This window comes from Macrobrachium rosenbergii, chromosome 46 (genome assembly GCF_040412425.1).
Source record: "Macrobrachium rosenbergii isolate ZJJX-2024 chromosome 46, ASM4041242v1, whole genome shotgun sequence".
In the NCBI taxonomy this organism is placed as follows: Eukaryota; Metazoa; Arthropoda; class Malacostraca; order Decapoda; family Palaemonidae; genus Macrobrachium; species Macrobrachium rosenbergii.
The window spans coordinates 4373933-4399000 of record NC_089786.1 but is presented as its reverse complement, the minus strand read 5'-3'; the positions used below and the strand labels follow the sequence as shown (position 1 = coordinate 4399000).

General features: G+C 35.3%; 1 protein-coding gene and 1 long non-coding RNA gene across 3 annotated transcripts in view; one reads left to right on the top strand and one right to left on the bottom strand.

The window, feature by feature from the left end:
• The window catches only part of LOC136830182 (arrestin domain-containing protein 3-like), a 51414-nt gene extending 29669 nt beyond the window's left edge, over positions 1-21745 (bottom strand). Inside the window, exons 1-2 of one of the 2 annotated variants that reach the window (XM_067089448.1) lie at positions 21573-21745; positions 17531-18254 (exon numbers count right to left, since the gene is read on the bottom strand). In XM_067089448.1, the coding sequence (XP_066945549.1) occupies positions 17531-17591 (61 nt within the window). In that variant the 5' untranslated portion in view covers positions 17592-18254; positions 21573-21745. Of the gene's footprint in view, positions 1-9598; positions 10619-17530; positions 18255-21572 lie in introns of those variants that run through there. The other variant, XM_067089447.1, reaches the window with a different exon arrangement.
• Positions 20727-25068, top strand: part of LOC136830183 (uncharacterized) — a 30225-nt gene continuing 25883 nt past the window's right edge. The window contains exon 1 of the long non-coding RNA XR_010850588.1: positions 20727-20802. This is a non-coding gene — a long non-coding RNA (uncharacterized lncRNA). The remainder of the gene's footprint in view (positions 20803-25068) is intronic.

Below are 25068 nucleotides of genomic sequence, written 5' to 3'. Positions count from 1 at the left end.
GTCTTGTAGAGAAAGGCGTAAACAAAAAGTGTGAAGGAATCGAGGGGTTGAGAAGGATTTGTGGTTATTATAATCTATAATAATAAAATCCGAGTGGGTCTTTCTTGTTTGTCCTCCCTGGATGAGGGCGGGGTAGGTAGGGGATCGGGAGGGAAGGGGAGACATGACACATCCACCCTCCTGCAAACCTGTTTGTCCGCCCCTGGTGATCAGGAGGGTAGGGGAGACATGACATGTCCACCCTCCTCCTGCAGACCTGTTTGTCCGCCCCCTGGGTGATCGGGAGGGTAGGGGGAGACATGACACATCAACCCTCCTCCTACAAACCTGTTTGTCCGCCCTGGGTGGGGCGGGGTAGGTAGGTGATCAGGAGGGTAGGGGAGACATGACACATCAACCCTCCTCCTACAAACCTGTTTGTCCGCCCTGGTGGGGGCGGGGTAGGTAAGGGATCGGGAGGGTAGGGGAGACATGACACATCCACCCTTCTCCTGCAAACCTGTTTGTCCGGCCCGGGTGGGGTGCGGTAGGTAGGTGATCAGAAGGATAGGAGAGACATGACATATCCACCCTCCTCCTGCAAACCTGTCTGTCCGCCCCGGGTGGGTCGGGTGGTAGGTAGGGGATTGGGAAGGTAGGGGAGAAATGACGGGCAGCGCCGGGTTCCAGCACAGCGTCGCACGCGCCGTCAAGCTCGTTACATAAATAACTGGTAAAAGAGTGACCAGTAGATTCTAAATATACATTCTGCCATATATAGATAAGTTAGCTTCAAATATATTAAATAAATCTTATCTATCATAAAACCAAGCCATTATCCAAGGTTTTAACCGACACTGGCCCCCTCACCCTAACCGCCCCAACCAAAAAAAAACTACTGCAGCCAACGATTACAATATTCAAACTGCACCCCTCCGAGTATTGCTGTATTTTTTTCTCTCAGAAAAAAACTCAGTAAGTTTACAAGCCTTCCAAGGACTAATCTGATTTTGTTTTATTATAGTGAGGGGACATTAAGACTTACAGCCTTAATGTTCTTCTGTCTGGTAAGAATAATGAACACTAAAGTTTTTTTTTTTTTTTAGCCAAATCTTTTAAAAGGTTTCAGGGTTTTAATCTGCTTGTACAAAGATCAAAACTTTATTGAAACTGCATTTACCTTTTACCTGGAAGCTAGTGTTTCCGTGTGAATTTCAGAATATGAAAAAATGCATAATTTAAAAAGCAAAATGAATATTGTCACAGAATATATATATATATATATATATATATATATATATATATATATATATATATATATTTTATATAAATCTTAACACTGGCCAACATGCTTAGCAAAAAAATCTTGTGGTTCATGTTATCGATAAAGCTGAATCTAATAGCTAGTCAACAATGATGGGTCAACCTGAGGGACAAATATGGCTAGCAGTGTCATCCAAAAAACTATATAATATATTATTAGTTATAGTCCTCCTGGGCTTCTGCAGGCTCATAGGGCAGGCGCTGATCTCCTGTTTCTTGGGCCAACAGCCATATATATTTTTATATATACATATTTATACATACATACATAAAACATACATACCAAAACGCCCTACCTTGACGGACACCAAACACGCGTGACGCAAAGCTGTGCATTAGAGTGAAAGCCTAAGGAGACACTCACTCTAGCCTTTTAATATTTCATGACACCTCCTCGAAGCCATTTTCACGCGATGAAGTCTGCTCCATTTTTTATTTTTATTTTTAGTTTCAATTTTTTATGTGACTTTCCAAAGGTCTGATTTATATGTATATGTATATATATATATACATACATACATGAACCAAATATATAATTCTTTTTTAACATTAAGCGGTTTCCCTTAACATGGTGTATATACTTTAACTGCTGGACCACGGATGAACTCCCTGTTCAGAAAACTCCCAAATCATCAGCTGCTTCATGTAGCTACACTGAAGGCTCATCAGTATCGCGTCAAGCCCCTTAATACACTGTGCCACTCACCTCAATCTTGCAGGCATTCCCTCGCTCTCCGGGTAATGAGGCGATTCTTCTCTAATACCTCTTCCACAACATCTTTCCAGTCATGCAATTATGAGAAGGATAAGGCGCTGTAAATATTACTGGAGTCGATGTGCTGTTGGCATAATTAGGTGTGTCTGCATATTTTACATCTATCTGTCTATCTATCTATCTATCTATCTATCTGCTATATATATATTATATATCTATCTGTCTATATATATATATATATATATATATATATATATATATATATATATATATATCCCTCTCTCTCTCTCTCTCTCTCTACACACATATATATACACGTATATATTATTATATATGAATATTTATGTATATACACATTATGCACACACACACACACACATCCTCCAGGTGTAGAACCACACCCTAAGTTCTAAACTGGTTTAGGCAGGTTTGAGCTTGGTCTTAATTGATGACACCCAGTCAACCTGCTGTGTGAAAATGAAATAGCTGTTTAGAAACAAAAATAATTAAGAAAAAACTTAACAAGGCCCACCTGCTAATTTTATCATTAACTTTATTCACTTCACATCTAGTACATGCTGGCTTTATTAATGCAAACCTATATACCTCATCACGAGGTCATGCAGGCTTTTCAAGGACCAAGATCCCGTGCTGGTACAAGGCCACATTTAATATAACAAGAAAGCCAGACATATTAGTTACATCGATAGACTCATAAAGTATTCAAATATAGGCCTACACTTAAAACTGATAGCGCGTGTTTCTGGCATTCCATAATCATCTGGATGTTTCCAGGTACAGAGCTTTCATAACAGACCTGGAAACTTCACGAGTAACTGGAAACTAGTAATGATTAAGCTTTAAACAAATATAAAGAATTTTATCAATCGATAACAGAAATGGCGCCCATAAACAAAATGTATGAAAAGGTATATTTGCAATTAAACTATTACCCGGTTTTTAATAACAGCCATAACCTTTATGTCTTATTACGTATGGCATTTTAATGTTCTCATGGTTTCTTCTAAACATTTCAAGAACGCCGAGGACAATGGTAGCACGCATAACACCGGTAATTAAAAAAAAAAAAACACTAGTGAAGGTCAATGTTCCGATTTAATAACGTTAGCGACAATCTACCTATCTTCAGCGAAAGCTAGACTAACGTCCATTCATACGGTACACAACAACGGTACATCTGAGGTAAAGTGGATCCCGAACCGTTCTTGTAAATCAGGAGTCAGTTCAGTTTCTAAAATACCTTCCAGAGATGATGATACGAATATCAAAATCCATTTTGAAAAGAGTAAGACGATTCAGGCACAAAAAAGATTAATCTCAAGGCTAGAGAGAGAGAGAGAGAGAGAGAGAGAGAGAGAGAGAGAGAGAGAGAGAGAGAGAGAGAGAGAGAGAGAGAGGGTGGGGGATTTCTCTCGAGATCACTGAAACTGAAAAAGCTTCATCCACTAACTGGTTGTCATTTCATCTCAATTTGACTTTCACAAACATCTCACGCCATTAATTTCAAAAGAGGACAAAAATAACCCTAATTAATGCTAAGTTAATAAATAACTAACTACAGTATAACTATTAAGCAGAAGAAAACAATAAAAAAACTTTCATTATAGCTGGAAGGTGTTGCATGAATGCTTCTTTAACTATCCAACCTCACGTCCAAACTGTAGGCCAATAGTGACAAAATGCCTGCTAAAGCACACAATAAAACATACGCACATACACTCACAAACACACAAGTTACAGCTAACCATATAACAACAAAAATACGGCTAACCATACAACAACAAAGGAAATCAAAAACTCTTTATCGTGACTAAAATGTGACATTATGACTGGGTTATCATTCGTTCAATAATGCTAGTCAACTCGGCGAAACTTTCGTGAGAACAAGTTACATATACTTGAGGAAGTCGGGCTTAACACTCACGTAGCATTAAGCACAGGTGTTATGACTACAGGTATTTTCAGGCCTGATAACATGTTATTTTACCAAAGCACAAAAACGTGAGCACGAGTTGCTGTATAGGCCTATGTGAGAAGGCGTGACAGTTTCAGTTTGTGTTGAGTTCGTATGGCAACTCACCCACTGCTAGGAAGGCTCAAGACACGAAGAGAGAGAGAGAGAGAGAGAGAGAGAGAGAGAGAGAGAGAGAGAGAGAGAGAGAGAGAGAGAGAGAGAGAGAGAGATTTAAAGGACAGCTTATGGCCTATGATTAGAATCATTAGCGCCACGTATACTAAGAAGCATACCAACTTAATAGAATTAAAACGGTTTAAAAATGATCTATACAGCTATGTAATATATATATATATATATATATATATATATATATATATATATATATATATATATATATATATATGTATGTGTGTGTGTGTGTGTGTGTGTGTGTGTGTGTGTGTGTGTGTGTGTGAGTGTGTAACGCGTGTGTGTATTTCTGAAAAAGTCATTCATTTTGAAGGGTGAACATAACGACTATTCATAAAACGCAACACTTGAAGATACAAAAGTTCTATTCATTTTTAAGTGGGCTGAACGAAACATTTTAAAGCAAACTAAAAATCAAATAAAAAATAAAATATACTTTCTTCAACATTAAGCCGCGTCTCCTAACGCGGTCTCTCTCTCTCTCTCTCTCTCTCTCTCTCTCTCTCTCTCTCTCTCTCTCTCTCTCTCTCTCTCTCTCTCTCTATATATATATATATATATATATATATATATATATATATATATATAAAGCCTTACGAGAGGACAACGACTTTTCACATAACACACAAGACGTCATTAAAGAAAAAAACGGCAGTTCCACAATGAACGTCAGCCCCAGACTACTTGACGCCCGTAACGGCCACTTAGGAAACACTGACGTCCACCGGACAACGCAAGTGACGCCAAAGTGAAGGGAAACAAAAAAATAATTCACTTGACGACACTGAAACCCGAATGTTGACAGAACACACGACAAATGCCAAAAGCTTCAATTGTCGCCAAGACACGAGAGGGTCAGCAACAAGTAACGAGTACATTGATGTAACATTAGGCCTATGCTCATGTGGAGAGAGAGAGGTCTCACGCAAGCCACACACAGCGGCTTATAATCTAGCTGTTACTATGGAAGTGAAATCAGAGAGAGAGAGAGAGAGAGAGAGAGAGAGAGAGAGAGAGAGAGAGAGAGAGAGAGAGAGATGGGCGGGGGCTAGACCTACATCATGCAGCTTATGGGATGGTGTACTAAGGCAAGTGCCTATAGGTCATCCTTTTGAAAGCAGAATTGTATTATTTACAGTATAAATTAATATAAAAAGATTATATAACTTTATTTTATTACTCAAATTACACAGTGAGAAGGCAAAAAGGAGCAGTGATATAGACTTATTTTAGGAGTAAAACAGTAAAAAGTGATTGGAAACTTTAAAATCCCCTAAACTTAAATTGCGTGTCAAATAAAAAAAAAAATGAATTCTCCGAAGTGTGTAAATAGTAAAACGTACTATCTGAGGTTTGCTAACTTTTTTTTCTTTTACCAGTACCTACTGTGTAAAAGTTAACAATATCGATAAAAATATCAGCTAATGGAGACATTGCTTTCCAAGGTTACTGAACTGAAACCTTCTTTGTAACGTAGATCAGTCTGTCGTTCCTGCAATACTGAACAAAACTCACAGACCCAGAATTCATAACTAAAAGACACAAAAATCTATGTCCAGAAAATATTACACGGCGGACTACATACAATGTGTACTTATCTAGCCCAAACCAGAGGGAAGAACATAAGCAATTGCCTATCTAGAGGATAATCTAGTCGATTTTGAAGCCGATTCGTTGCTGGTTAAGCCTCCTTGGTCTAACTGCAACCTGACATTAGTGGGCCACCCGTTTTGAGGATCTCTCAGTATAAAACCTTGATAAAATTCTGAAAGCCAGATAAAGTTTGTGATTATGACAGCTTAATAAAAACCTCTGAAGCGCTTTATGTAGGACCTTCTATCATTGCTATCCTACAGTTTTTTTAATAGTAAAATGAATACTTCAAATCCACGGAGAGATGCCATTACGTCACTCGGCCTATATGTGATACCCAGTTATTTGGATATAGGCTACCTCTCAGTAAGGCTATCACTCGTACTGACAGACATGAGAGAGAGAGAGAGAGAGAGAGAGAGAGAGAGAGAGAGAGAGAGAGAGAGAGAGAGAGAGAGAGAGAGAGGTTTCTACAGCATCGTGCAAAACCGAGAATTCACTCTTACGTGAGTATTTAGTAAAATATTTAGTATGGAACATTATTAATAAACATTTTAGTAATAATGTCCAATGGGACATTGTTGCAAATTAACTCTGATGCCTCTCTGAAAATATTAACTAAGGATTAATCTCAAAGTAACAATATTTCTTTAGACGAGCGTGGCAACACCAAACTTAAGAATTTAAGAACAGATCGGAATAACTCCACTATAGCGCTAAATAACGTAAACCTTTAGCCTACAAGACTTCCCAAAGATAAAGGCAGTCTCGAAACGCCACCTGAAAATAGCTAACAAGAATTCCAAAGTACTCAGATAACACATACCTAACCTCACAAAAACATATAGACGCTTCACCTCAGACCAACTTTGTTAATGGAATAAGTTGAACGAAAGAACTTTAATTTCATGAGCTTAAGTTTGGGTGGTCGAGTATTTTTTGGAAGAGCTACAGACATAGGCCTAGTTTAAGGGTGATGAAGTTAGGGTGATGAAGTTTGGATGTTGGTATTACGTAAGTTTTGGAGCTTACTTTTAAAAACTATAGTGTATATACATACATACATACATACATACATAATACATACATATATATATCTATATATATATATATATATATATATATATATATATATATATATATATATATATATATATATATATATGCACAGACAGAACACATAACTGAACAGGTTGAAAGCAATATTATAAAAGTTTAAAAGTTATCGTAACACTAACGCCAATCAAATGTTGCCAATAGGCCTAAAAATGTTTAAATTTGAATGTTATCCGGATCATTTTAGGCAGTTGACCCAGATCACAGTTGAAAGGAATAATTTTATCAAGAAACGAAAGCACAAGCCAAAACATGGTTGGAAACTACATAAAATAACTTAAAAGTTAGAAACAGTTACATAATTTGCCAAAGCAGCTCCGCTCGAATACCGTTTGAAATTCAAGAAGCAATTTTCCTTTGCATAATAACGCCGAAATAAATGTTCTTACGTTTCCGTGTAATTAATAGTTTACCAGAAGGAACTGCAATTGTCTAAAGTAACTCTCATGCCGACCAGGCTCATTTTAGGCAAAATTTCACCTCGTCTAGACATTACCTGCAAAACCCTATTGATGTTGGCCTTACAGTTACCGCACAGAAGCTTATATTACTAAGAACTACTTACTCGCCACGTTCAGCTCAAAATATGCTTTTGCAATGCTCAAAACATAAGCAGCATTGATCCACTGACAGTGTCTGGGAATTAAGGAGTTGGAGAAACACCCCGCCCCACAACTGGTTTGGGGATGGTGGGGGCGGGGGATGGTAAGGGGTTGGGGGGATTGAGGAGGTGGTACCGGTTGGGAAGGTTGGCTGGGTGTCCATGGATAGCCTGAGCTGCAGATTTATTCAGTTCATTTGGCAATTGACAGTACTATCAGCTCAAAATCCCCTTTCAAATATAATATACCGTGAATATAGTAAATTGTGAATTAAATCTATGCATTCTCGTAATTCCGAGTTTTATATAAACAAATCGAACGCAGACCATGTATATGAACGCGAAGTAGTATTTTGCTACTAAAATTAATATACAAGTAATTTCTACAGGGCAAGACTAGTCCTTGCTACAAGCTTCTTTAAAAACTGCAGTATATAATTAAATGGTATTTTTGACACTAAGCAAACCTTTTGAAAAATCTATAAATTTTATATCAAGGTTACGATACGTTCAACAGGTCTGCCGTAGTGTGTGTACATACTGAAGTGTGTGTGTGTCTAGGCAACATAATGCTATTGATTTCAGCTCCCCTCCCAAAGAGCGATATTCTCGTCTTAAAAACGACAGGGGAATTACAAGGTGGCATTGTGATCTAGCTGTATCGTTTATGGAAAAATTGAAAAATGGAACTTATGAAGAATATATAAGACACTGGGATATACGTGACACATAATGGGATATTTGGGCGTGTTAGAATGGCACGTGTTTTATGCTAATAGTTTAGAAATGCGTTTATTTTTATATAACTGGGGAATCTATTATAATTACAAACACTCCCGTTGTGTGGGCCATGAACAGTTTAACCTTCATGTGCGCAAGAGCATACAATTAGGATGCATGCATATATTCCAGGCCCTCACACACACGCACACACACACACACACACACACACACACACACACACATACACACACACACACATATATATATATATATATATATATATATATATATATATATATATATATATATATATATATATATATATATATATATATATATAGCATCCTGGCAGACAAACACCCATTTTTCGTTATGTGAAAATCTCCCTACCCGTAACCGATCGTCACAGGAAACCTTAGGGTATTAATCTTTCTTTTTCCTAATAGACTTATAAATGAATATGCATATACTCAGGAAAGGATATACAAATATAACAGTACCTTTACCTTCGTCATTAGTTATGAAAACCACATATGTCAATTCCTTTGTAGGTATTTTCAGTACCAATCAGCAATGGAACTGCCCAGTTGCACTTTGTCAGAATACACACTGGGAGGTCTGATGTGAACCATCTTTCACTTGAAACTGACGTACAGTGATTCGCAAGAAACCAAAATTTGTCTCTGTGATGGGTACTGCATCCTGCCGACAGCTGCACAGGTCACAAAGGTGGAGGAATAACAGGCCAGTCTTTGAATCAAATCCTAAACTAAGAAAATGAATATTCCAAGTGTTGAGAACACGGCCATTAGGATTTAACGATGCTATCAGGAAATGCCACAAGAATGCCTACGAAATTTGGGAAGTAACCGATGTTTCCACGTGACATATGCAAAATTAATACATGGGGGCCCTTTTCCACAATAAAATTCTGAACCCTAAACACATTAGGCTAACCAGTCAGCCACTGCTCCCCCACCCCACCCCACCCCCTAAAAAGTATTTTTCATACCATTTTAAGAAAGCCAACCAATTCCACGGCTTTTTTCACAACGCCCAAGCCTAGATCACCCTGGACGACGAGACAAACTCATAACAGAGATCAAACCAGAGAACTATTTTACAGAACATTAAAACTACCAACAGTAAATTGGGAAAATTAATCAATTATCGCACAACTTGCATGTTTAACTCCCATCACAGTAAAATAACCACCTAACTAACTGACCTATACATAATATTCTTTCACGATAACAATGGCAAAACACTGGTACAACTTAAGTATTCTATTAAGGTCAATTCTTTTTTTTCTCTTCCTTCACCAGAGTAAAATTAATTACGGAACTTTCTTAGCATTCACAAAACTTCGTCCATCCATTACCTTCTTCTTCGTCCTTGAGTCTCCTCAGAAAGCTGAAAGCCCTGACTCGGAACAATTTCATGTCTTCTCCATCGTCGTAGAGGTTATTGTGCATGATCATCCTCAGAGAATTTCTCTGAAGTCCTTCTTTCGTGTTGGTCACAAGACCGAAGAAAATGACGCAAAAACATTCGCTCGTGTGAGTTGTTCGAGTTCTTCATGGGGAGTGTTGACTTATTTCTCCTTTTCACGTAGGCCTACTGTAGCCTGAGCCGATGATGGCATGTTGTAAACACAATTATGCATTGAAAATTAACCTGTTAATCCAGTATTCTGCTCTCGGTAAATTGGTTAATCCAATACTCTGATACACAAGTTTTTTTTTAAATGGTTTTCAAATAATCTTACATTTTATAGAATTTCCTGTCGTTGGCTGTCACTACTAACATTGACAGCTTGTCAAGCTGATTGATCCATTACATTACACATTTTTGTGGTAATACACATAAATAAGGTCTCGAAATACTGGACGTTAAGTGAACTATCTAGTTAATTATTTTCTGATAAAAACGCGCACAAAAAATACGTTAATTTCACTTTGTAACGTAGACTACATCACATAGTAGTACGATGACGGTTTTTTTTTCACTTTTTTTAGGTCAATGATATTTCACTTTTTTTTATAACGGATAACACCACGGCACCCTTCCTCAGCGTTTGTAAACAACGTAACAGAGAAAAAAAGGGACGAAAAAGCGACCAATAGACCTATCTTCCGTCGCGTCCACTACCGCCACACCATTAGCACACAACTGTTGACCGGGAGCTTTGGACAACCGGGCTACAGGAGACCAGGGGTGGATTTTGGGGAAGGGGGTGGGGACGCTGGGAGACTGTTATCAACTACAAAGATACGAAAGGGCTAATAAAGCTCTTTTGGAGGAGGGGTGGAGGGTTTCTGCCTCACTTGGAGGGCCAAGAGAGTTATAATGTAAGATACATATACCACAATATGATTTCTTCCCCTTTGTGTTTACGTGTAGCTTAGTCGATCACCTGGCGAGAAGGGGGAGCGGGGTTTGGGTGAGGAAGGGGCGAGGGAGGGAGGGTGAGGAGTTTATAAAGAAGTTCAATTCATCTTCAATGTTCTTGTAAAGGACACTTGGATTGAAAAGCAGATTTACATGTAATAATTCTTTGTATTTAACGATTGAGTATCTGAAGTTTTGCAGTATGAAATAGTTTCACATAGCTTCACATTTCACGTCACTGAATCTTGAAAACTTTATGTGAATAATGTACACATTTCCTGATTTAAATGTAGTCCTGGGCATCAACGTTATTTTGACATATACAAACAAACATTCAGGTACATGGCTTTACGAGTAAATACAAAGGTTCTTCAATACAGCTATTATAAAATAATTACCGATTTTTAATCATTAGCTGAAGTTGTTGAACAAAATCTTTAGTTTTATTATATATCTCCGTCAAGATCCTTCCTTTTTCCAAGTGCAAAATTTCTCCAGTCATTGCAGTTCTTCACATTTTTAAATTTTTCGTTGTATTGAACTGGTTCTGATCAGTCTCACTTCATGATGAATTTTTTTAAGAGTTCGGTTTTCCTTTGTTATTTCTCTCAAACAGTTCATTCTTTACTCGTTAGTTCTTGGCCTTTTTAGAAATCTGCCTATCCAACTTAGGTTACAGCTTGGATAGCGATAATACTAAAGTGATTTTACTGACTTTGCTGTGAATTTAGTTTCCGGAGCCACCCCTCTTAAGGGAAAATGAAGTGTAATTATAGATATATGTATATACATGTGTGTGTGTGTGTGTGTATACTCAAGACCCATCTACTTGTAAATACGAACAAACACCATTCTGGCGCCAAACTGTAACGGCCTGTAAGCGAGACCTTGCCGTGTGAGTCTAAGCTTTATATAAACATAATACTCCCCATGGTGACTGGCAACTTGCTGGCTGCCTGGTCCAGCCGATTCTCGACAATCCCAAGCGATTCCAGTACTGGAATGCAGTCATGTCATGGTATACCTATCGATTTCATTAAGTTTTCACAGAGTGTTACATTTATCAAGTGCTATTTGATGAACGGCAAGGTTTCTTGTAATCAGTTTCTTTTCTCCTGAATGCAGGCTTAATGAGACTATTAATTCTTGAAAAGCAAGGCCAATATGAAGACGGGAATGAAGTATTTCGTGTAATTCCTGGATTCTAACCAAAAGAATATTGGCTTAGGATGTAAGAGGAAGGATTTTCACTTATATCTGCATACGCTTCGAGTCATTAAGCCATATAGAATTTAGCTAGGCCTAAGAGTAGGTTTAACCTTTTCCTTAACCACTAGACCTACCCATCCTTTACGTTACTTTCTTCTTAACCTGGGATTTACTGGCTGCCCTAGGAGCAAGAGCCCGTGCCACCGAAATAATTGTTTATCTAAAACAACAATCCTAGCCCTTGGATTAGTATACTGTATATACATGCGTATACAAGGTACCGTACTTTATTTGTTAACGATTTCTTGGCTGGGTCGCAATATTGTAATTTTTCCCATTTTCTTTTTATCACTAAAGTTATAAGGGTTTGAGGAGTCTATGGGATTACTTCACTCTTTCTTCGACCTAAAATTAAGCTGCTTTAGAAAGTTTACTAACCAGAAGGTAGGCTAAAAGTTGACAAAATTTGGTGTAAACCGGTTTGGGAAATTATAATAGGCCTGTTTGTACTTTCTCAAGTGATGCCTTGAGTGTACAGTGTGTAAGTATATATAAATTACGACATCGTATATTCACATTTCTTATTGGAGTTAATAAGTAAAGAAAACACTGAGAATTTGGACATTGGCAAATGATGTCCCTCGAAAGGATTACGCAACAAATAAGCGAAAAATGCCCAACATTTATCTTTTTTATTATTTTACATATTAATGCAATCTATATATATATATATATATATATATATATATACAGTATATAAATAAATATATATATATATATATATATATATATATATATATATATATATATATATATATATATATATATATATATATATATATATATATATATATATATATATATATATATATATATATATATATATATATATATATACATATATATATATATATAGCCTATACACACACATTAGCAACACGCAAAATCCCAATGGGTTTTTTGCCGCTTAAACTGAAAATTATCGGTAAAAATAATTGGTTACACTTAATATAAATATAAAATATGAAGAAAAATATGAATATAAACAGCTCCAAATTTAGCAAATTTAATCCGACAATTTAGGCTTCAATTTAATTCCTTTCAGACGATAAAAGAAAAAAAGTATATAAAAGTTACATAAATTGCATAGAACTTACATAAAATAATATAAATGTTACGTAAGCGGGGAAAAATGGAGATTGTACTATGCCTTACTTTCTGTTGTCATATATCACTAGAGACCTTTCGCTAGGCCACGACATAAACTAACGACTGCAAATAACCATTCGGATCTCTGAGAACTCAATCGTGTATAATTAATAGCTGAATCAACGTTGGTGTTGTGTAGGCGTGCGCGGGCTTGTTTGTGTACTGTAGGTGTGTGCGGGTGTATTTGCTGTATGTACTGTATGTGTGTATGTGCAGGCACTTATGTATGTATATATAATGTTTTATATTTCATACATATATATTTTAATTTTTTATATATATATAAATATATATTACATGTATATAATATATATATATGTATATATATTTATATATACTGTATGTTTATGTATATATAGATAATTTATATATATATAATATATACTTATATATATATATAGTACAAAATGTAAAACATATATATATATATATATATACATACATAAGTATATATATACAAATGCATACAGGTGTACACACACTCACTCACTCATAAAAATATGCATGCACAAAGGTGAGTACACAATTACAAATACAACACAACAACATTCACACTAAGATTAAATAAATACAACCGAGTATCTTATTCATTCATGTACTGTTTCACAAACGTTCTTCAGACACGCCACCTTCACCTTGGCGACCGTTCATTATTTACCGAACGCGACCGTGAATAATGAATGTAATTCACGGGGGAAAGGAGGCTTTATTCATCCATCCATTTCCTCAGTTCTTCATGCCTGAAATCTTACGTTTGATTGCACTTTTTTTTTTTTTTTTTTTTAGATCGTGGTTTATGTTCGTGTTTGAAGAATGAAGTGGATTTTAACTGCCGGTCACTAAAATTGATAAATATTTTGGGTAAAATTGATAAATATTTTGGGTAAAATTGATAAATATTTTGAGTAAAATTGGTAAATATTTTGTAATGGAGATGTTAATATTGCTTGTGTGTATGTGTATATATATAAATATATATGATATACTGTATTTATATGTATATATAATATATATATTTATATATGTATATATATTCATATATATATCTGTCTATATGTATGTATAGCCTATGTATACATATGAATATATATAGATATAGATATATACATTTATATATATATTCATAGACATGTATATGTATATATATATATATATATATATATATATATATATATATATATATATTATATATAATATTAATAATCAACTGAAATGAAAGTAACACAAGCGAATGAAGTAATTATAGTTCACTCAGTCCTAAACGCGACAAGTTTGACAAATGTCGATATGTATCAAGTGAATCTTCTGCTTGGTTAATTCGTGTTCCTCTTCCTTAATTTACAAGATAATTTATAAGTAGTTTGTGTAAAGGGATATATAATAATAATAATAATAATAATAATAATAATAATAATAATAATAATAAATAATAATAATACTGCTAAGAAATTCACAATCTCGTGGAAAACAATCTGTGTAATAAAAATACACAATTACATGGTAAACTATATTACTATGTGAAATAAATTTTATATATTTTACATAGTAACATAGTTTACTATATAACTGTGGAATTTTATTACACAATAATAATAATAATAATAATAATAATAATAATAATAATAATAATAATAATAATAATAATAATAATAATAATAATAATAATAATAATAATAATAATAATAATAATAATAATAAATTATTTCTTCAGTCAGTTTTATTTTTGTTTACTTCGTCACATATGATAAACAATCTGTTTTTTTAAGGTTGATTAATAAAATAAAGGTTTTTCGGCTTATTGCACATGAATGTGTATATGCATTAAGAACGCCATTAACTAATAATAATAATAATAACGAGACAATTTTCTCTTTGTAAAGTTGATAATTATGTCGCATCCGAGAGGTATCAGAATAAAAAATGGAGCAAGAACAATAACAATTCTCTCTCTCTCACATTCTGGAAATCCTCTCTATTCTCAGTTGATATCAAGAGAACTTGGATGAGAGAGAGAGAGAGAGAGAGAGAGAGAGAGAGAGAGAGAGAGAGAGAGAGAGAGAGCACACGCGGGTAATCGTTACTTTGTTAGTGTTAACACTACCATATCGTAATAGGTAGTACTCATACGATAATTATTCTCTCTTACCTATATCTCTCTTATGACATTCTTGAGAGTGAATGCAGGAATGTAATTTCTCTCATTTATTTCAGATTGTTCAGAGAAATTGCAGGAATGCACTTTCTCTCATTATAACTTTCAATTTCTTGAAAGAAAATGCAGGAATTAGAAACTTTTTCAAATTCTTGAGAGAAAATACAGGAATACACTTCTCTCATTATACTGGTATCTATTTCAAATTCTTGAGAGAAAATGGGTGAATATAATTTCTCTTATTTATTTCAAATTCTTGAGAGGAATTACAGGAATATACTTTCTCTCATTTATTTCAAATTCTTGAGAGGAAATGCAGGAATGTACTTTCTCCCATTATATCTATTTCGAATTCTTGAGAGAAAATACAGGAATGTACTTTCTCTCATTATCACTATTTCAAATTCTTGAGAGAAAATGCAGGAATGTACTTTCTCTCATTATCACTATTTCAAATTCTTGAGAGAAATGCAGGAACATACTTTCTCTCATTCTAACTATTTCAAACTCTCGAGAGAAAATACAGGAACATACTTTCTCTCAACATCACTATGTCAAGGTGTCATGAATTGGGCTGGACTTCTTCACTTTCAATTTCTCGGAGAGCAAGTGGCAAGTACAAAGAGAAGCAAGTGCTGCAACTTGACTGCTATAATGTAAGTTGCATGCTATGACACTCCTCCTATCGACTGGTCAAGTCGTAAAGTGGAACAGGTCATCACAGGTCAGTGGCATGAAATAAAGAACAGGTGGTTTTGCGTCACATTTATGCGATGGTTTGTGATACTTAACTCATTATTATTATTATTATTATTATTATTATTATTATTATTATTATTATTATTATTATTATTATTATTATTATTATTCTGTTGCTTACATTTAAATGGTTATATATATAACATGTATACTGTTTTGGGTTTTAACCGTATACGACCAACTCGCGCCTGTCCCGGTCGGGAATCGAACTTGGCTCTTTTTAATGGAGAGGATTCTAAATGTAGAATTGCCAGCCTCATATATATATATATGTATATATATATTATAATTTGTATTTATATATGCATTCCTACACACACATATATGTACACACACATATATATATATATATATATATATATATATATATATATATATATATATATATATATATATATATATATATATATATACATATCATCTGCTGTGCATGTACTTAGCTTCAGTACCATTATCCTCTCTCTCTCTCTTTCTCTCTTTCTCTTTTCTCTCTCTCTCTCTCTCTCTCTCTCTCTCTCTCTCAAGCAAAAACATTAATATACTCATATACCATTTCAAAGCGTTATTTAAACAAATTTTAGGGGGATTGCGAACACGGGAAATGTGATATGGTTCTAAATCGTCTCTTTTTTTTTTTTTTTTTTTTTTTGCAATGGCAACCGATCAATTCAGTTAAAGAGCAAGACACGGTCAATGCAGCGAGCTTTATAAGCCCTTTGTCGTGATAGGTCAGTCAGCTAAACTTTAGTAGGTCATGTAATTTAGATTAGGTTACTCAGGCTTAAATCCATATAGTCACCTGTACAGAGTAATTCACAAGAGGGAGAAAATGAAATACTTATTAGATAAGAGAGAGAGAGAGAGAGAGAGAGAGAGAGAGAGAGAGAGAGAGAGAGAGAGAGAGAGAGAGAGAGAGAGCCGAAAGTAAGTTCAGGCTTCCAGGATAGATACCGAGCATGCTTTTGTCATGTATAGCCTATATATTCATTTTACCTATCTGTAACCCTAATTATTAATGTATATATGGATTATGATGAAAATAAATTTATTAATTATTATTATTATTATTATTATTATTATTATTATTATTATTATTATTATTATTACAGAAAAATGTAAAAATTTAATTTTTACAGACAGAACTCGTACATTACGACAACAAAAAAAGTAAAAAACTTTTTTCGGCGCAATCGATTTTTCTGTACAGCGTATAATGAAGGTCACCGAAAACAGACATATCTTTCGGTGGTCTCGGTATAATGCTGTATGTGCCGCGGCCCATGAAACTTTAACCACGGCCCGGTGGTGGCCTTTCCTATATCGTTGGCAGGTGCAAGATTATGACTAACTTTAACCTTAAATAAAGTAAAAACTACTGAGGAGGCTAGAGGGCTGCAATTTGATATGCATGATGATTGGATGGTGGATGGTCAACATACCAATTTGCAGCCCTCTGGCCTCAGTAGTTTTTAAGATCTGAGGGCGGACAGAAAAAGTGCAGGCGGACAGACAAAGCCGGCACAACAGTTTTCTTTTACAGAAAACGAAAACAGGAAACTTGAAAAACAATTATGAAAATGCATAATTACTCACCCCATTCCGCCAGCTGCAAACGCCTCATAGCCTTGTGCCATTTTGACATCATTTTCATCATGGAGAATGAGAGCGAGAGAGTAAACCGCAGTCCTCAGCATCAGTACCAGATTCCCTCATCTCCCGGTCGAGAGGGATGGGACGCCCCTTCATGGCTTGCTTTCAAAAAAATTTCCTAAGGTTTTGATGAAGTATTTTGTCGGATTTCTCATATTTTTCTAAAACTCTTTCCTTATTTGTACCTTCATGATGTAATTCACTGGGTTTTCTCATAATTAGTATTTTTCATTACTCTCTTTCACTTTCGCTTTCACCACGTATTTTAAAGGTTTTCTCGTATCTTATTTCAGACTCTTTCTTTTATTTATCCTTTCACTGCTTATTTTATCGGTTCCTTTCACCTCTCTTTACTCAACTTATTACAGTAATATTAATTTTGAAAATCCGAACATATTTTTTTTTACTTTTCAAACATTTTCAGACCTTGGGATTCATATCATAAAAAAATAAAAGTAACACTACACGCTGTTTATTTTCGTATATCTCTCACCTTTTAGGACGTAACATGATTTTATCACAAATTAACGTTATTACGAAATTCATGAAAATTTATAACGGTCACATCACTCGTTCTAACAAAACGTTTTTCATTGGTTTCAAAAGACAGCAGACGTTTTTCACGGCACTCCAAACGTTGGTGTATTGGTGTGTGTCATAGTTTCACCTGCGAGAAAAAAAAACGTGGTAAATGTAACATGCTGACGTTCAAATCACTTGATTAAATATTATTCATTTCAGCAGTCAAAGTTCTGGATAGAGTTTTCAACAGGATGAGTCTAAAGCAAAAGGATCTATATATATATATATATATATATATATATATATATATATATATATATATATATATATATATATATATATATATATATATGCCTGTATATTTGTGTGGCAATTTTGGTCTTTCTCAGGACCCCACTTTGTAAACGTTAAGAACTAATCGGTGATATATATATATATATATATATATATATATATATATATATATATATCAAACTGCATTTTCAAGAGTATGATTCCTCCCCAACACAGGCTGCCTGGTAACACCCGTCGTGTCACCCCTTCTCCCATTTAATATCTAAATCCGCTCTACTCTTAGGATTTACTCAGACTACTTATTACCCTTTACAGCCAAGCCTTGGAATTCTCTCCCTGCTTCTGGCTTTCCTCATTCCTGACTTAAAATATCTTCCTTTCACCAGTTCTTGCCTTTGTGACTGCATGCAAGCAGGATACCTCAAGAAGGGTTATACGAATTTTGATGAACACGGGTGAAAACCATTCACGGGGTGGCCCCATCTAAATGATTAACTTCCGGTATAATCGATGAAAAATTTAATTTGTTGCTATGGGAACCATCTCGCTCGTTATTCATTCGAACATTTAATGGTTCTTTGAAAAATGAAAACGAATGATTTTTAAAGAAAACGGACGAAATTTACTGGGGGGACCCTTGCAAATCTTCAATTGATCCTCGCTCTGCGTTGCTTGGTAAAGAACGTCGAGTGTAAGTACGAGCAATTTAGGTTAAAGTTACAAATAAGTTATTTAACTGTTTAGAGTAAATATCTATCTTTTAGCTTTTATAACAATACGTCATGTTTCACATATATTTTAACTAAACACATAAACACAGACTAAAATGATTTACAATTGCAAAGAACTTTGAGTCTAAGTACTGAGTAAAATTAATTTACAAATAAAATAATTTCTTTGTTTAGAGCAAATGCCCATCAATTAGCTTTTAAAATAATACGTTAACTTTCACGTTAAAGTAATACATTCAGTTTCACACGATTCTGAACTGAACCCATAAACACATACTAGAACGATTTACACTTCACGATAACCCAAGCGAAACCTGACATTCACTTACTGTTGCAGAACGGGCACAGTGCGCAGTACAGAGTTCCCAGGAATATCTGCGTATCATACTAACGTTTTGCCTTCGTCAGAGCGCTTGCGACTTCGTGCTGTGCGTGCAGAGCAATCAACCTTGCCTGCTGTTGCCGTTTATGCCGTATAGAAGGCAAAACCGAACTTCAGCCATTAGGAGACCTTCGTCTTAAAGGTGGCATTATATTTCTTAGAGTTCTCTTGATTGGCAATTTTGCTTTAGTAGGACAAGGCAAGGTCACTATTATTATAGTCAGTAGGAGTAAATAAGGACGAAAAATTGTACCCTCTGCCCTTGGGCAAATAAAGTGCATGAGGTCAAAAGAATTCAACGGGCGTATGTTAGTCGACATGGTACGCAACCATATATATCTATCTAGCTAATAGACATATATATATATATATATATATATATATATATATATATATATATATATATATATATATATATATATAATTTGAAAGCAAACTTATGAATAAAACTATAAGAAATACAATTAGCAAAGCTTGGAGGAATTTAATATAAGATACGTACAGTGAATGAAAATGAAAAAATTTCCATACTGATGAAACAGGCAATTATACGCAATAATGAGGTAGAGAAAAAATATCGAAGAGAGAGAGAGAGAGAGAGAGAGAGAGAGAGAGAGAGAGAGAGAGAGAGAGAGAGAGAGAGAGATGCGATTTTTTTATACAAAGCACTTAGGTCATTCTTCTTCTGCCTTTAGTGTCACTTGTAAAGTTTTAGTTCATAATTGCTGCTAAATATTAAAGCTATCAAGTGGCAAATGGCATCTTTAAGGTTCAGAGGAAATACATCAATATTCTTATAATGAAATCACGCATATTATAACACCTATACTACTGTATATAGAGAAAATAAAAATAAAAAGAAAGTCCTATCTCACAGACAATTAAAAACCTGGACATCGCTATCTGCGAGTCCAAGCATCTTATCTCATCCACTCAGGGTATTGGTTACTGGCGGGGTGGGGGGGGGAGGACGGAAGCCGTTGCCAAATGTATCATCCTCAATAACGAACAAGCGATCAAACCCCTGACGGCCAATTTTAAAAACTAACCATATTACGAATACTACTAAGAATCCTGGAAGTTATTAATTATACGTTAATAACATTCAACGCAGAAAGTAAAATGATTATAATTAATGACATGTGGCACCGTTTCTGGCCTATTATGCTAATTTTCCCTTAAAAAAAACTGTCATCAATCGACACTCTTCAGTGAACACCTGGGATTCAAAGAGGAAGAATAACGCACGGAGATGTCAACGCCTCACTAAACATGTTGGGGTCTCCGTAAGTTTTTTTCGGTTTATGTTTCGTAGTTTTCATACCAGAAAATTACCAGACCATTTATGTGGAAAGATACTTTTATGACCTGTAAAACAGGCACTCTTAATTTAGGTAGACATCTTATGGGAAAGACATTTTTGACTTGAAAAGCAGGACCTGTTAGGTTTAGATTAACCTATGCCTATAGTAAGATTCTTTGTTTAGTCAAATTACGATTTGCGGAATATGTTGTATTTAGCAGTTATGATAAATGAAATGCACATAATTTTACAATTAAAATAACAGAGTTACATTTTAAAATGGTTTATATCTCAATAAAGGGGCACCGATTATTAAGGCATGAAATGTTTCATATCTGACAGACATAACTGCATAGGCCTAGGCCTACATCTGCAAAGCTGAAATTTTAATTTTCGTGAGAATTTTGTGTCAGCGAATTGGAAACGAACTTCTTTGTAACCACAGGAGACGTAAATATAATAAAAATGCAAGTGCAATAGGAAATGATACACTAAAACAGTTTTGTAGGCCTAGGGCGTTCTTCTACACTATCTCCTTCGCCAACTAGCCTACGACTTTCTCGAGACTAATGAAGCCTGAATATGCTATCTCACTACATATTTTACGTCAATTGCTCATATAAAATCAAACACTTGACAATTATCACCATATCCTGAACGAGGGAAGAACCAAATGGCGGTACAACTCTTTATGGAAAGTCCCTTTACGTGGGACCAAGATGTTCAACTGACAACCTTCTACAGATTTCTTACCAATAAAGGAGCAAGTTCAGTCTCCATTTTCGTGTTTTCCGCCTCTTTGCGAACATGTGTTAGGTCACAAACAATTTACACTGTATTGAATGGAGGACTGTTGAGAGAAGTGGGTCTGACAACTAAACCCCCCACCTCCGAAAACTCCCCCATCCCCCTAAAAGGCTCGCCAAAACCGTAGTGAAATTACCCTTTTCACAGTTTCCCTCTGTTACTTTGAGGCGACGCAAGCTGTACGTTAAGTTATTCGTCTGTTTTAGCTGCTTGAACGGGAACTTTGCAGTCAAGTGATTGATTTAGTTGCGAGATAAGTTTTCCGAAAGTGTCATAAGCCGTTAAATGGCGTTTAATTACGGTAGAGATCTTTGCAAGTTATGAACGAGCCAACGAGATTGGGCTAACATGGCGTCAGTGCATAGAAGAATTATGGTTAACCCTAGATGAATTTTCGTTTGGATTATGTTTCCGGGTTCCACGACGGTCAGATGGGGATTTGGGTTAATAACTCGCCGTGCCATATGTCCGATACTAAATCAACACAGATAAAATCCCTTTTTTTTTTATCTGTGTTGAACGATGTTCCACTTGGTAAGTCGAGTACACCATACAGTTATTTTGTGTGATTTTATTTTCGCTTAGGTTTAAGTGCACAGTTCTTGTATTGAATTAGTATTGTTGCCTTTTTAAGATTTTGCATTATACAAGGCCAACTTTCACGTATTTAATTGATTTCAAGGGTATATTTCGTATATGTGAAAGCTTTCAAAGGTTAGGCCTATATCTCAAACGGATACGTTTCTAGCCCATATTCAATACATAGCATGTTTCAAGGTTAAATTTATAATATTTTACTAGTTGTAAGTTATACTTTGTATATTTAGGTTTCAAGAGTGTCATATTTCATGTTACACGGACATTTTCATAACATTGATAGATTTCACGAATTTATGTTATTTACCACTGGTATAAAGGTAGTATTTCGTATTAGATATCAGTATTGTGTTTCCTGTTTCAGTGCTATGTTTCGTAAATACGTTTCATTGGAGTATTTCATATATTTTATAAGTTTTAAACGTTTTACACTATGTAACAATAGGATACGAAGGCACACTCGATAGATAGGCTTTTAAAGTATGTACTGTCAAACAGCCATCAGCAATTATCTCTCTTCGTAACTTTTGATCCTGAACTTGATGTTAATGGAAGCTATTTACGTATGATCTATGTGAAATAGTAGATAGTGTTTTACACCGTTTTTCCCGAACCATTTTCCATATTGAATGTCACTTAGCTTTGTAATATGCTAGGCCTAACTTCAACAAAATATTTTCTGTGCCTCCTAAGTCAGTTTTAATAGCCAATGTTAAGAAGCTAACCTATGTGGAAAAAGGGTTTCATTTAGTTTTGTTTATTATATTCATTTTATACATACAGTATATATTTATTTTCATACAAATGCAGTACTATTTAGTATTTTGGACCTCGACATTTTTAGTTAATAACCAATAAACGTTTTATTATAGATTATAGAACAATCCTGCAAATATTTTTGCTGGAGTCAAGACTTATTTGCTTAGTCTAGCTCAGTTCAATGGAAAAATGTATATTATGTATTCAGTGACTAATCCTTTGCCCACACCATTCAGAGGATCGAGATCGATCCCACGAGTTAGAAACTCTTTGAATTAATATACTGTCTGTCGTTGTTTCTAAAGCAGGCATCGGTTCGAATCCTGACAGGGGCGAAGCACTTAATAAATTATAAATCTCATTGGGTGAGAGTTTTTCCCAAGGTATATATATATATATATATATATATATATATATATATATATATGATATATGTCATTTATTTCATACAGTAGAAAGAAAACATGAAACAAATGTTAGTAAGGATTATGTTTATGGAAATTACTAAGCATTAGCCGAAAGAGCTCTCCTAACTGAATGTTTGTTATTGTAATTTATTTTTTATATCCAGACGTGTGTTTTGTTTATGTATCTTTCGTTCACTTGTTTTGTGTGCCATCACTTCATTTTTCAGGTTAGTCTTGGCTGAGTTTGCTAATATTTTGATATCATTTAAAAGACATAACACAACACAAATTTGTTTTTATTATTTGCTTGGTGGCGAAAATTCGTTTGATCATAATTTTCTTAGAACATTAATTTGACCTGAAGCAAGCACGTATGTGTGTGTGTGTGTGTGTGTGTGTGAAGCCTTCTTGGCCCCAGTGCCTGGGCTTTTGCCCTAAATATCATACATCCATCCATCCATGTACTTGAATAGAGAGTGCACATGAATAAACACACATTAGCTCTCACACTAACATATACACAAACATCAGACAATGCCAAGAGAAATATATCTCGTTGAAGCCGTAATCTAAACTTATCTGAGCTGTATGTTCGCGACGGCATCCTAGCTATAGCTAGCTAATCTCATTATGAGTACGCGTTCCCATTGCCCGTACCCTGGCAGGGGTACATGAAACTAAAAAAGTGTCAGATGGAACACGTGTTTGATACCTGAAGCAAAACGATCAAGCATGTTAGGGACGTCGGGGGGCTTCATTAAATCTCACCGGAGCGATTTACGTGTGCTATCTCTCTCTCTCTCTCTCTCTCTCTCTCTGAAGGGACGGGATTGCTACGAAATGAAAGACTACGTCATGTTGATTGTGTATCACACACACACACACACACACACACACAGGGGTTGGATGTCACACGAACAAGTAGTTGCACGATCGAGTAACTAATTTATGCCTTTTCACTCGATTTTGGTAAAGAATTGAACTCATTTTTGTCTAAAAGGGGGTTTATCTAATTTTTGCTACTTGGTGACATGTTTGTGGCTTCGAGTTTGTCAGCAGTAGTTGCTTCTTGGGATAAAGTTTTGTCTCCAACACTCGCAGAAACACACACATTCCCGTTAGGAGGGTTAGTGCCATCGGTGCGCCTCACGTGTTGCACTGTAGGCATGATTAAAGGGTGTTTGCAGCGTCCATTTGCCTCCTGCCTGCGTCCACTCTTCAGCCATTTAACTCTGCCTCCATTTTCGTTTCCTTTCTTTCAGTCTTGCTGTTCAACCTCTCTAGCTCCAGTTCCACCTGTAGAGCCTTGTACTTTATCTCCTTTATTCTCTGGACCTGTTTATCTTGCTGTCCAACCCCATCTTTCCACCGTCTTAAGCGCTGAGTGTCCGAAAGTGTCCCAGTGCTGGCTTGAACACCAAAATTTCATGAAACACATGCGCACATTTGTTGCTTGGTGCAATGTTTTATCATTTTAATATTTGTAGAACATTCTCCCTGAGGAGGTTGTGCAATTGGGACCTCAAAAGTTCAGGTGAAAATGCAGCGCATTGTTACCCCAAAGAAACTTTCCTTGTATTTTAATAATTTACTTAGATTTTTATCTATTTGTTTATTAATTTGTTCATTTATTTTTACTTTCCTGATAACTGATCTCTTCTCTCCGTATATCCTATTAC